This window comes from Ochotona princeps, chromosome 2, assembly GCF_030435755.1.
Source record: "Ochotona princeps isolate mOchPri1 chromosome 2, mOchPri1.hap1, whole genome shotgun sequence".
NCBI lineage: Eukaryota > Metazoa > Chordata > Mammalia > Lagomorpha > Ochotonidae > Ochotona > Ochotona princeps.
In genome coordinates, this window is record NC_080833.1 from 119389527 (window position 1) to 119402837 (window position 13311).

The 13311-nt window shown below is 45.2% G+C and overlaps 1 protein-coding gene and 1 long non-coding RNA gene across 2 annotated transcripts in view; both read left to right on the plus strand.

Moving 5' to 3' along the window:
• The window catches only part of LOC131479525 (uncharacterized), a 43616-nt gene extending 33442 nt beyond the window's left edge, over positions 1-10174 (plus strand). The window contains exon 3 of the long non-coding RNA XR_009244929.1: positions 10102-10174. This is a non-coding gene — a long non-coding RNA (uncharacterized LOC131479525). The remainder of the gene's footprint in view (positions 1-10101) is intronic.
• An 882-nt stretch (positions 10175-11056) lies between these two features.
• On the plus strand, positions 11057-13022 carry LOC101524722 (ubiquitin carboxyl-terminal hydrolase 3-like). The gene has a single exon (XM_058660571.1). It carries the CDS (start codon positions 11174-11176, stop codon positions 12734-12736), a length of 1563 nt encoding a protein of 520 aa, XP_058516554.1. The 5' UTR covers positions 11057-11173; the 3' UTR covers positions 12737-13022.
• Positions 13023-13311: the final 289 nt, after the last annotated feature.

Here is a 13311-nt window from a genome sequence, read left to right on the forward strand (position 1 = left end):
TATTGATTTGAAATGGAAATAGACTGAGAGACAGAAAGACATCTTCCACAATCTGGTTTACTCCCTAAATACCTGCAACAATCAGGGCGGGGCCAGGCTGAAGCCAGGAGCCAGGAGTCCAACCTGGATCCCGATGGATGGTAAGGGCCTACGTATTTAAGTCATCGTCTGCTGTCTTCAGGTGCTTCAGCTGGAAGCTGGATGAGAAGTGAAGCCGTGATGGCCATCCAGGCATTCCATGCAAGATGTGGGCATCCCATGTGGCAGCTGAACTGCTGTGCCAAACATCCACTTTTTTGGTGTTTTTTTTTTTTTTTCTTATTTGTTTTTAAAGCATCTACTCTTAAAACAGAAGGGAGTCCTATTACCTGCCTTCACCTGGAGGCTCCTTGAGGATATTATGCTAAGGGAAATTATCAGCCACAAAAAAGACACATTCTTTGTCCTTCCACTTATAGGCGATAGCTATAGTAGTAAAAAGTTTACAAAAATAGGAAGTAGAATCGTGGTTTCCAGGGTCTGGAGGAGGGGGAGAAAGAAAAATTGTCATCTAATGGGCATAGACATTCAAATATGCAATGTGAAAAAACTCGAGATCTGTTTCACAGTAATATGGAATTAACAGTACTCATATGGACACAAAAAGCTGGCTTACTAAGTTTTATGTTACTTCGTTTTTGCCAACACAGAAAAAATATTTTAATGTTATCTTTGTGAGGTTTTATTTTGTGGCTCTCAAAGACTTTTAATATTTATAAAAATTGCTGGAAAACCATGTACAATGTTGACAATAATCTACAATTTATCTCAACTTCTAGATTTTTGCATAGGTTCATATATTCATTGGTTTAGAAACTGTGTAAAGAAGATCAATGATGAATGTGAATTTCAAAATAAAGGCAATTATTGCTTCCAATCTGCTACGAAAGTTCATTTAAAATGTCAAAGAAAGAGGAAGAGCCAGCAGGTGGCTCAGTTGGCTAATGCTCCAACCACAAGTGCTGGCATCCCATAAGGGTACTGGTTCAGGTCTCAGCTGCTCCACTTCCTATCCAGCTCCCTGGTATTGGCATGAAAAAGCAGCGGAGGATGTCCCAGGTCCTTGGGCCTTTGCAACCGTATGGGAGAGCCAGAAGAAGTTTCTGGCTCCTGGCTTCAGATCACCTCAGCTCTGGCAATTGCAGCATTTTGGGAAATGAACTAGCAGATAGAAGATATTTCTCTGTCTCTCCTTCTCTTTGTAAATTGTCTTTTAAATAAAAATAAGAAGTCAAACCACATAGCCTGGTAGTTAAGATGTCCACATCCCATATTAGAATGCCCGAATTCAGGTCCTGGCTCTGGCTCCTAACATCAGCTTCTGACCAGTGCAGACCTTGGCAGGTAGCAGTGATGCCTCAAATCACTGGGTTCCTGCCACACATGGAACAGATCTTCATCATGTTCTGATTTCCAGCCTCAGCCATTGCTACCATTTGGGAATTGGACCAGCATTTGTGAGCTCTGGAAGTCTAGTCTGTCTCTCTTTCTCTCTGCCTCTGAAATTAACAACAACAACAATAATAATAAATGAAAGAAGGAAAGGAATAACCATTATGCTGAAGTGTATTCTCTGCCCAAAGATAATTAGGGTGGTTGTATCTCTTACTGTTTTTTTCTTATAAAAGGTTTCTAATTTTTGTTTGTTATTTCAAGATAAATTTATATTTATTGGAAGGTTGGATATATAGTGAGGAGAAGAGACAGAGAGGAAGATCTTCCATCCATTGATTCACTCTCCAAGCAGCCGCAACTGTCGGAGCTGAGCAATCCAAAGCCAGGAGCCCTGAGCCTGCTTCAGGTCTCCCACACAGGTACAAGGTTCCAAGGCTTTGGACCGTCTTCCACTGGTTTCCTAGGCCACAAGGAAGAGCTGGATGGGAAGCAGGGCCGCTGGGACATGAACCGGCAGCAGTATGGGATCCCAGTGCGTACAAGGCAAGGACTGTACCTGATAGGCTACTACACTGGGCTCCCTCCCTTTTTTAAAAAATAAATTTTATTTTTTATAATGATTAGATAGTGGATCAAGGTGGGAAGGATCGAGGTTTAAGGAACATTGGGTGTACTCATTGCTTCCAAATTTACTATTTCTTCTAGTTGTTTCGCGGGGGCGGGGAGGGGAGAGACAGGGGAAAACCACTCATGCCGATTTCACCAATCCAAGGATGATGTCACCCTCCCAATGTCCATTGGCTCCATTCACTGAGATTTTTTGCGGTCATCGTTTGTTTGGGATAGTTGTCCAGTTAGCTCTGTTCTTCTGTGACAGCACCAAATGAGTTGACATATTCTCTTTTTACAACAGGGCCTGTGTCCACTGTTCTGCCTTTTTCGTCAAGTAGGCCATGTTGTTGCAGGCAAGTCCAAGGACCTGGGCAAAGCATCCTAAGCCTCACTGAACCCCCCCAACCCTTGAGCTTACAAATTGACAGCCACCTAGTAGTTGGGCCCCAGGACCTGGGCCAGGAGGCCCAAGCCCTGCTGGATCTCTCACCCCTGGGGCTCACAAACCCAACACCCACCTCACATGCAGGCCCCAGGACCCGGTACAGGCGACCAAAGCTCACTAGAATCCCACCCCTGGGACTTACAAAACCAACACCCACCAAAAAGGCGGGCCACAGGATCTGGGACAGACAGCCCAAGCCCCACCAGTTACCCCATCCCCGGGGCTCAGGAACCTGGCCCATACCACACAGCTGGATCCCGGGACCTGAGCTAAGATACCTGAGCCCTGTCAGATCCCTGTCCCTGGAACTCAGGAACCTGGCACCCACTGGGTCCAGGCTGGTATGACTTGCCTCACCTCAGGGTCCACAATCTTAGTCTAGTCTGTGCCCTGTTCCAGCTCCTATTGGTGGGTGTTGCACCCTATTCAGGCCCACCCTGATTGCTGTCCTGGTCCTGATGTGAGCTGGCTGGTGTTGCAGCCTGATCTGGCTCCTCTTCCCTCCTGCCCTGGTTCTCAGGTCTGCCAGTGGGTGTTTTGTGCTGGCCCAGAATGGTCTGTGCCCAGACCTGACCCACATGTAAAACAGCGGGTACTGTAACCTGGCATGGTCTGGACTGCTTCTTGCCTTGCTTCTTGTGTTCACCTGCAGGGTTGTGTCCTAATGAAGGAATTTCCCAAGGTCCTCTCTTCCTAGTGGCAGTTCTTGCACACACCAGTGTGTCCTTGGCCCAGGCTGACTTTGTCCACCTCCTGCCCTGGCAAGAACAGTGACCTTGTTCAGCTGACCTCACCCATTCTGGCTCTTGTTGTTGGTTGTAGTAGCCCAGTGATAGCAGGTCTGTGCCCAGACACAGCTTTCACGTAGTTCAGTGGGAGTCAAGACTAGCCCAGCCTGTACTACACCCAACCTGGCTTTCTTGAGTACCCGTGGGGGCTGGAATCTAACCCAATCTGCCTCTCCCTAGACCCAAGGCACACACCCAGTGGAGGCTGTGGCCATGTCCACCCCGCTTGCTGCCCCTAATCCTACTCTCGTCCTCAGCAGTGGGAAGCCCATCCCAGCTGGGGTGTCCCTTAGCTCCCCAGCTATTCCTGATGCCATCCACAGATCTTGGGCGAGCCAGCAGAGATTGCAGTTCCATGGCAGTGAGCCCACACTTCCCTCACAGATTCTGCTATCAGACTTACTCTTTCGCTCTTGTTCTCCCCTCCAAGCCAAATTGATGTAGTCCCCTATTTACCCACACATATTGTGAACTTGTGTATAGAATTCCCTCAGCTGTAATTCCTAACCCGGGCATAAAACCACAGGTCATCATTCACTACCACCTGTGTGATCCCATCATTCCCGTGTAAAACAAGACCCCTGAAACCACAAGGGAGTGCTGCTGAGTGGCCTGAGGGGCTTCACCCAGAACCTTTGGAGCCCAGGTCGTCCAAGGCCCCTTTGTGGCAGTAGTCATGCAGCCTCACTGCAGGTACCCGTGCGGATCAAAAAAAAAAAAAAAAAAAAAAAAGTAACTTCCAGGATGCAGTGTTCCCAGAAGCCTGATAGCCATCCCTTCCCCCAGTGAGCCAGTGTGCTCAGTTGTGTGTACCTGTGCCAGTCAGAAAAGCCTCCAGGGCCTGGCGCCGTGGCTTAGTGGCTGAAGTCCTTGCCTTGAACTCACTGGGATCCCATATGGGCACCGGTTCTAATCCCGGCAGCCCAGCTTCCCATCCAGCTCCCTGCTTATGGCCTGGGAAAGCAGTTGAGGATGGCCCAAAGCTTTGGGACCCTGCACCCTGTGGGAGACCTGGAAGAAGTTCCTGGATCCTTCAGATCAGCACAGCACCGGCTGTTGAGTTCACTTGGGGAGTGAATCATCGGACAGAAGTTATTTCTCTCTGTTTCTCCTCCTCTCTGTATATATCTGACTTTGCAATAAAAATAAATAAATCTTTTAAAAGAAAAAAGCCTCCAAGCAGGGGATCCTGAAGGCCAGCTGCAAATGGCCTAAAGTTTCTAATTTTTCTGCAATTTTGTATTACATTTATACTAGGGAAGTAATGAAATCCAAAATGATAAAACTTAAGATTAAAAAAAAAAACCAACATTAAAAACAGTGGAGATTTAGTCTTTTAAATTCAAAAGACTATTGTTTGTGCTGACCAATTATGTTTCTTTGTAGAGCATTCCATTGATTTATTGAAAATTCCAGGTAGAATATGTTTCAAACACTCCTGTGAACAATGGATAATGTTCATTTATGCCAAGCCACTTTTCTACAATACGTGGAGAAATTATTAATTTATTTACCAACTACTGTAGAAAAGGAAGGAGGTAGTTCCTCCCAACTACTAGGAAATACTTAGCTACTTGGCAAATATTCTTGGTTATTTTTACAAAGAGGTGTTTGAATATATATACTTTTTTAGGGAAAGAATTCCTAATTATTATTAATTAATTGTTTTAATTAAAGGAACATTGTAGATTTATTTATCTAAAATGTTCCTGTCAACTAGCCAACCCAAAAAGCTTATTATTTTTTTGAGATTTATCTATTTTTATTGGAAAGTCAGATATACAGAGAGAGGAGAGACAAAGAGGAAGGTCTTCCAGCCGATGATTCAGGAGCCAGGAGCTCCTCTGGGTCTCCCACGTGGATGTAGGGTTCCAAAGCTTTGGGCTGTGCTCCACTGCTTTCTCACGCCACAAGCAGGGAACTGGATGTGAAGTGGGGCCGCTGGGATTAGAACTGGCACCCATATGGGATCCCTGCATGTTCAAGGCAAGGACTTAGCCGCTAGGCTACCACGCAGGGCCCCCCGAAAGCTTATTTTTAAACATTCAGAGATGGATGGACATTTGGCACAGTGGTCAATCTGCCACCTGGGATAACTATACTCCATATCAGAGGGAGTGGTTCAAGTCCTGGCTTTACTCCCAGTATTAGCTTCCAGTTCATGTATACCCGGAGAAGCCACAGACCATGACTCATGTACTCAGCCTCTTGCCCACGTGGAACCAGAATGAAGTTCCAAGTTCCTAGCTTCAGCCTGGGACAGACTCAACTATTATGGACAATTTGAAAGTGAATCAGCAGATAGAAGATTTCTGTCTGGGATTTTCACAAAAATAAGTAAAATGGGGGCTTTGTTTTCATTGGGGCACAGGTGTTTAGCACTGTGGTAGAATGCTGCTTTAGACATAGGCTTCATAAATCAAAGTGCCAAGGGTCAGGATCCAACTCTATTTCCAATTCAGTTTCCTGTTCATGGTACAACCCTGGGAGAGAGTAGGTGCTCATGACTCCAGCGGTTGGTTCTCTACCATCAAAGGGCGGGACCTCAACTGAATTCCAGGCTTGACCCTTCAGCTTGAGCCAGCCCCAAGTGGGCTGTATATAATTTTATTTATTGTTGGCAGATTTACAGAGTGAGAAGGGAGAGATGTTCCATCTGCTGGTTTACTTCCCAAATGGTCACAATGGCCTAAGCTGGGTCTGTCCAAAGCCACGAGCTAGCAGCTTCTCCTGGGTCTCAGGCATAGGAGCAGGGGCTGAAGGACATGGACCATCTTTTGCTGCTTACCCAGGCCGATTAACAGAGAGCTGGAGAGGAAGTGGAGTAGCTGAGACTTGAACTGGTGCCCATGTAAGGATGTTGGCTCTGCGCCTGAACGCTTAAACAACAAAAAAAGAAGCACAATGGAGATTTATGCATCACCATTGACAGGAAAGTGTATATTACATGTAAGACTGGAGATTCTAAGGTGCAGAGTTTAAGCCTTAAGTTAATAATAATTAAATCCAGCAAATACAGTGCTCAGCCAGAAATACACTACTCAAGTTCTTATGAGGCAGAAGAATGTAAAAGGGGGCATATACATTACAATGTCCTTATCATATAAATTCAGAGCTTGTCAGGACCCTGTAACACCTGAAAGTCAACAGCATGATTTGATAAATGATTAAGTCAAAGACAAAAGCATTTAGATCATTTATAAGGTCACAAACTAGTTATCGGCAGAACCAGCCCTTGAGCCAGCATATGGACTTGCTGGTCTAGTGCTCTTTGTGCCAGACTTAAAAGGACTGGCCATTTCTGGCATCTAGGAAAGCAGGTTCAACTGGTCCAGATGTTTCTGCTGCCACAAAGAGCAGCACCAATTGGGATCATCAAAAATGACATTTGAATGGAAACACTAAAAAAGCGCCACAACTTAAGTACTGTCTGCATTTCTATGTCCATACCTGAGGAAAGATAAGCTACAGCTTGAGAAGGGCCACAGAGGAAATGAAACTGGGCTGAACCCTGAAAGAACCGAGAACAGAAAAGGGACACCTTGTTTCATCACCAGATGGTGAAAAAATGCTTTTATTGGGACTGCATCTGAGCCTTCTGAAACTGTCCCTGGGAGGAGAGCTCTTGCTAAAAGACCGCAGTGTCATTGTCAGATTTTGTGTTTTATTTATTTTGTTTTGTTTTGTTTCATTGCATCGTGTGTAAAATACCCCTTAGACTGACCCAGGATCATAGTATAGGAAGCCTTATTTTCACAGCTCTTTGTCTTGTACTTTCAAACTCTTCTTGTTCCTCAGAAACACCACTAAAGCAGAAGGGAAACTTCTACTTGTTTCCTCTGATCACTGACCTACAGGATGACAGCTTTCTGGGGCCCCTCTCTGATGGGTGACTTCATCCCTAATTCCCGACGGGGGCAGATGGATCTCCACCTCATTACCAACCAGTGATGAATTTCACTCACTTTTTTTTTTTTTCTTTTTTAAAGATTTATTTTATTGGGCCCGGCAGCGTAGCCTAGCGGCTAGAGTCCTCACCTTGAACGCCCCGGGATCCCATATGGGCGCCGGTTCTAATCCCGGAAGCTCCACTTCCCATCCAGCTCCCTGCTTGTGGCCTGGGAAAGCAGTTGAGGATGGCCCAAAGCTTTGGGACCCTGCACCCGTGATGGACCTTGGAAGAGGTTCCTGGTTCCCGGCATCGGATTGGTGCGTGCTGGCCTGTTGCAGCTGACTTGGGGAGTGAAACATTGGATGCTGGATGGGAAATGGGGCATCGGGATTAGAAACGGCACACATATTGGATTCCCACGCACACACAGAAAGGACTTTAGCTACTAGGGTACCGCGCCTGGCTCACATTTGTTTTTTATTTACAATAGCCATAGAGGGAACTGCGCTTTATGATAATTACAAAACATTCAATAGAAATGAATTTTATCCCTTTACTTTATGTCTTTGTTGTGTCCTATTTCTTGCTTGGGGTTATCAGATTTCAATTTTCAACTTTCTGTTACTAACCTTTTTTTTTTTAATATTTTATGTTTAACTTTTTAAAAAGATTTATTCATTTTTATTGGAAAGTTAGATATACAGAGAGGAAGAGCAACAGAGAGGAAGGTCCTCTGTCCACTGATTCATTCCCCAAGTGGCTGCAATGGTAGGAGCTGAGCTGATCTGAAGCCAGGAGCCAGGAGCTTATTTCCATGTCTCCTGTGTGGGTGCAGTGTCCCAAGGCTTTGGGCTCTCTTCTGGTGCCTTCCCAGGCCACAAGCAAGGAACTGGAATGGACGTGGGGCTGTTAGCATATGAACTACTGCCCATATGGGAACCTCGTGCATGCAAGATGAGGACTTTAGTCACTAAATTACTGCACCGGACCCTTTTATGTATAACTGTAAAAGTATATATATTTAGGGCCCCGTGTGGTAGCCTAGCAGCTAAGGTCTCACCTTTTACGTTCTGGGATCACCAGTTCATGTCCCAGTGGCCCCGCTTCCCATCTAGCTCCCTGCTTATGACCTGGGAAAGCAGTAGAGGACAGCTCAGGGTCTTGGGACCCTGCACCCATATGGGAGACCAGGAAAAGGCTCCAGGTTACTAACTTTGGTTTGGTGCAGGTCCCAGCCCTTGTCTCTCTCCTCCTCTGTATATCTGACTTTCCAATAAAACAATAAATAAATCTTTTTAAAGGTTTATATATATCAGAAAGCTAGAGTTACAAAGAGAGATTCTGGGGGAGAGAGAGAGAGAGAGATCTTCTACTCAGTGGCTAACTTCCAGAATGGCCCCCATAGCTGTGATGGATTCAGGCTGAAGTCAGGAGCTAGGGATGCCATCCAGATCTCTCACTTGGGTAGCAGGGATCCAAATACTTAGGTCACCATTTACTGTCTTCTCATGCATATTAGCAAGATGCTAGATTGGAAGTAGTGTAGCTGAGAGTTGTCACCACCATGTATCAACAAACAAATTCTCCCTTCAAGAGCTGGCAATCCATATATGCACCAGTTCATGTTCTGGCCATTCCTTTGCCTAAGGCCTGGGACAGCTGCCTTTGGGACCCTAGACCTTCACAGAATACCTGGAAGAACTCCTGGTTCCTGGCTTCGGATTGGCTCAGCTCAGATCATTGCGGCCACGTGGGAATTGAGCCAGCAGATGGAAGATCTTTCTGTTCTTGTCTCTGTAAATATGCCTTTATAATACAAATAAATAAAGCCGTAAAAAGAAGAAGAAGAAGGGCCCAGTGGCATGGCCTAATAGCTAAAGTCCTCGCCTTGATCCCATATGGGCGCCGGTTCTAATCCCAGCAGCCCCACTTCCCATCCAGCTCCCTGCTTGTGGCCTGGGAAAGCAGTTGAGGACAATCCAAAGCCTTGGGACCCTGCACCTGTGTGGGAGACCCAGAAGAGATTCCTGTTTCCCAGCTTCGGATTGGCACAGCACCAGCTGTTGCGCTCACTTGAGGAGTAAATCATTAGACGGAAGATCTTCCCCTCTGTCTCTCCTCCTCTCTGTATATCTGACTTTGTAATAAAAATAAATAAATCTTTAAAAAGAAGAAGAAGAAGAGTAGGTGAGATTTGAGTGCAGGGGCATTGCACATATTTTTAACTTTTGATATTTATTTTTCTCAAATAGTTTTTACATACTAATATTTATTTACATGCTTAAGTGTTTTCATATTATTAATATATGCATATTTTGTTGATAGCAAAACTGACGCAGTTCTTCTATTTGTGAGCAGTTATTACAAAAAAAACTTTTGCAAATATGAGATATTAACAACTGAATAATTTGAGTGGGCATTTGCTCCACTCATTAAGATGCTGCCTGAGATTCTTGCATCTCAAATCAAATTGCCTGTTCAAGATTGCCTCCACTTCAGATCCAGCTTCCTGCTAATGTACACCCTGCTAATCGACTTGCTGAAAGTACAAGTACTTGAGTCACTGCTACCCACACAGAAGATCTGGATTAAATTCTTTGTCTTTGAAAATGAAAAAAAAAATTCTTCCACGATAAAGAAAAACTCCCAGAATTAGCGTCCTCTAAACCTGTCCTACAAATAATACTCAAAGATGTTCTCGTGAAAGAGAAAAGGAATAGCAGCTGCCAAAACCAAAGGCTAATGTGCAGAACTTCCCATTAAAAGGCTGACATAAGACTCAAAGAACAACCCATTGTTAAGACGGCAGGATCAAATTGCAACCAATCCATATTAACATTCAATGTAAATGGTTTAAATTTATCAACCAAATGCTACAGATTAGAGGACTGGATCAACAAAAAAACCACCCATCTATCTGCTGCTTACAGGAGACACATCTCACTAACAAAGATCAGAGGGAACTGAAAGTGAAAGGATGGAAAAAGATATTCCAAGCAGATGACAAGGAAACACATGTGGAGGTAGCTATTCTTATATCAGATTATATAGACATTGACATGAAAAACGTTAAAAGACATGAAGAAGGACAGCATATAATGATCAAAGGATCCATTCAGCCAGAAGAGATCACCATAATAAATATATATGCACCAAATGCCAAGGTATCCAGCTACATGAACCAACCATTAATGGATTTAAAGGAGAAACAGACTACGATACAATCAGAGTGGGTGACCTTAATACCCCCTTAACACCAGGCCCAGCACGATAGTTTAGTGGCTAAAGTCCTCACCTTGCACACACCGGGATCCTGTTTGGGCGCTGGTTCTAATCCTGGCAGCCCTGCTTTCCATCCAGCTCCTTGCTTGTAGCCTGGGAAAGCAAATGAGGACAGTCCAAAGCCTTCGGACCCTGCACCCACATAGGAGACCCTGAAGAAGCTACTGGCTCCTGGCTTGGGATTGGCTCAGCTCAAGCCGTTGCGGCCACTTGGAGAGTGAACCATCAGATGGAAGATCTTCCACTCTGTCTCCCCTCCTCTCTGTACATCTAACTTTCCAATAAAAATAAATAGATATTTTAAAAAATACCCCATTAACATCAGTGGACAGATCAAAGAGACAGAAACTCAGCAAAGAAAAAACAGAACTCAGCCAAACTGTATAGTGAATGGACTTAGTTGATACTTACTGAAACTTTCATCCTACAGACAGAGAATACACTTTTTTTCATCAGTACATGGAACCTTCTCCAGAATTGACTATGTTGTAGGCCACAGAACAAACCTCAGCAAATCTAAAAAAAATAGAAAATGTACCATGCATCTTCACAGACCATGATGGAGTGAAACTAGGGATCAAGAAGTCAAAACACAAGGCCGTCGGCCGAGCGCCGGGCGAGGAGCGACCCCAGACGGAACCTCCGGACGAGTCCCTCCGCCCCCCAGCCTCGCCTGCTCCCGGGGCCTCGGTCCTCCCCGCCGCCGTCCTCCTCGCGACCATGGAGTGTCCGCACCTCAGCTCCAGCGTCTGCATCGCTCCGGACTCAGCCAAGTTTCCCAACGGGGCCCCGTCGTCTTGGTGCTGCAGCGTGTGCCGGTCCAACAAAAGTCCCTGGGTCTGTTTGACTTGTTCAAGTGTCCACTGTGGAAGGTATGTTAATGGTCATGCAAAGAAACATTATGAAGATGCACAAATACCTTTAACCAACCATAAGAAGTCAGAAAAACAAGAAAAAGTTCAGCACACAGTGTGTATGGATTGCAGTAGCTACAGTACATTCTGTTATCACTGTGATGATTTCGTGGTTAACGACACCAAGCTGGGACTGGTACAGAAAGTCAGAGAACACTTACAGAACTTGGAAAACTCAACTTTCACAGGTGACAGACATAGGAAAAGAAAACTTTTGGAGAACTCCTCATTAAACAGCAAGTTGCTAAAAGTAAATGGAAGCACTGCTGCCATCTGTGCCACGGGCCTGCGGAACTTGGGGAACACGGGTTTCATGGATGCCATCCTGCAGTCACTCAGTAACATTGAGCAGTTTTGCTGTTATTTCAAAGAACTGCCCGCTGTGGAGTTAAGGAATGGGAAGATGGCAGGAAGGCGAACATACCACACCAGGAGCCAAGGGGACACCAATGTGTCTCTGGTCGAAGAGTTCAAAAAGACACTGTGTGCTCTGTGGCAAGGCAGCCAGACTGCGTTTAGCCCTGAGTCCTTATTTTATGTTGTTTGGAAGATTATGCCGAATTTCAGGGGCTACCAGCAGCAGGATGCCCATGAATTCATGCGCTACCTTCTGGACCACCTACACTTGGAACTCCAAGGCAGGTTCAATGGGGTTTCCCGCTCAGCAATTCTGCAGGAGACTTCTACTCTGTCTACAAGTAGTAAATGCTGCATAAATGGAACATCTACTGTCGTTACGGCTATATTTGGCGGCATTCTCCAAAATGAGGTTAACTGCCTCATATGTGGGACAGAATCTAGGAAGTTTGACCCGTTCCTAGACCTTTCATTGGATAGTCCAAGTCAGTTCAGAAGTAAGCGCTCTAAGAATCAAGAGAGTGGGCCGGTGTGCTCATTACGAGATTGTCTCCGAAGTTTTACCGACTTGGAAGAACTTGATGAGACAGAGTTATATATGTGCCATAAATGCAAAAAGAAGCAAAAGTCCACAAAAAAGTTTTGGATTCAAAAACTACCCAAGGTGCTGTGCTTACATCTGAAAAGATTCCACTGGACAGCGTACTTAAGGAACAAAGTGGACACATATGTAGAGTTTCCATTGAGAGGCCTAGATATGAAATGCTACTTGCTAGAGCCTAAGAACAGCGACCCTGACAACTGCCTGTACGACCTTGCTGCAGTGGTGGTGCACCACGGCTCTGGGGTCAGTTCTGGACATTACACAGCATACGCCACCCACGAAGGCCGCTGGTTCCATTTCAATGACAGTACTGTGACACTGACGGATGAAGAGACCGTGGGCAAGGCCAAGGCCTACATCCTTTTCTATGTGGAACACCAGGCCAAAGCTGGATCAGATAAACTTTAATACCTCCTCCAAACTGTCACTCATCAACTATAGAGGACAAGCATTTCCAATTTTCCATAAATACTTGATCCAACATTTAATTTCATTGTGCACTTTTCAATTTCTCTTTGGGGTTTAGTTTCATCAGTGGTAATGACTTACTGAACATGGGCACCAACTAATTTTTTTGTTCTACCAGAAAACCTCAGCAGACATTTTGATTTGCTGCTTTAGTTGTAATTCAATTTTTATGTGTAGTTTCCAAAATTTAGTTCTATTTGACTTTTTTATATTAATGTTTCCAGTTATCACTCTGAGGCACATTTGCATATATGCTTTTGTTACCCTCACGTTGAAAACAAGAAGTGTTGCCGGTCGCGGGGTGATGGAAGGGCCGCTGCGTGGAGGCTCGTGGGTTCCCGCACACAGCCCTCAGTGCCTTGTGTGGGCCTTGTGTGGGCTTTGTCCTGGCTGCCTGTGACCAGGGACCCGAGGGCATCACTGAGCAGACCAGGTAACCGCTCCTTTGCGTGTCTCTCAGGGCTGCTGTTCATCAGCACTAACTCAATAAACCTGTTGGTTCTGTCGTATCTGAA

Bases quoted from the DNA above. Each gene is read 5' to 3' on its own strand.
- LOC101524722 (XM_058660571.1), top strand. From the start codon at position 11,174: ATGGAGTGTCCGCACCTCAGCTCCAGCGTCTGCATCGCTCCGGACTCA.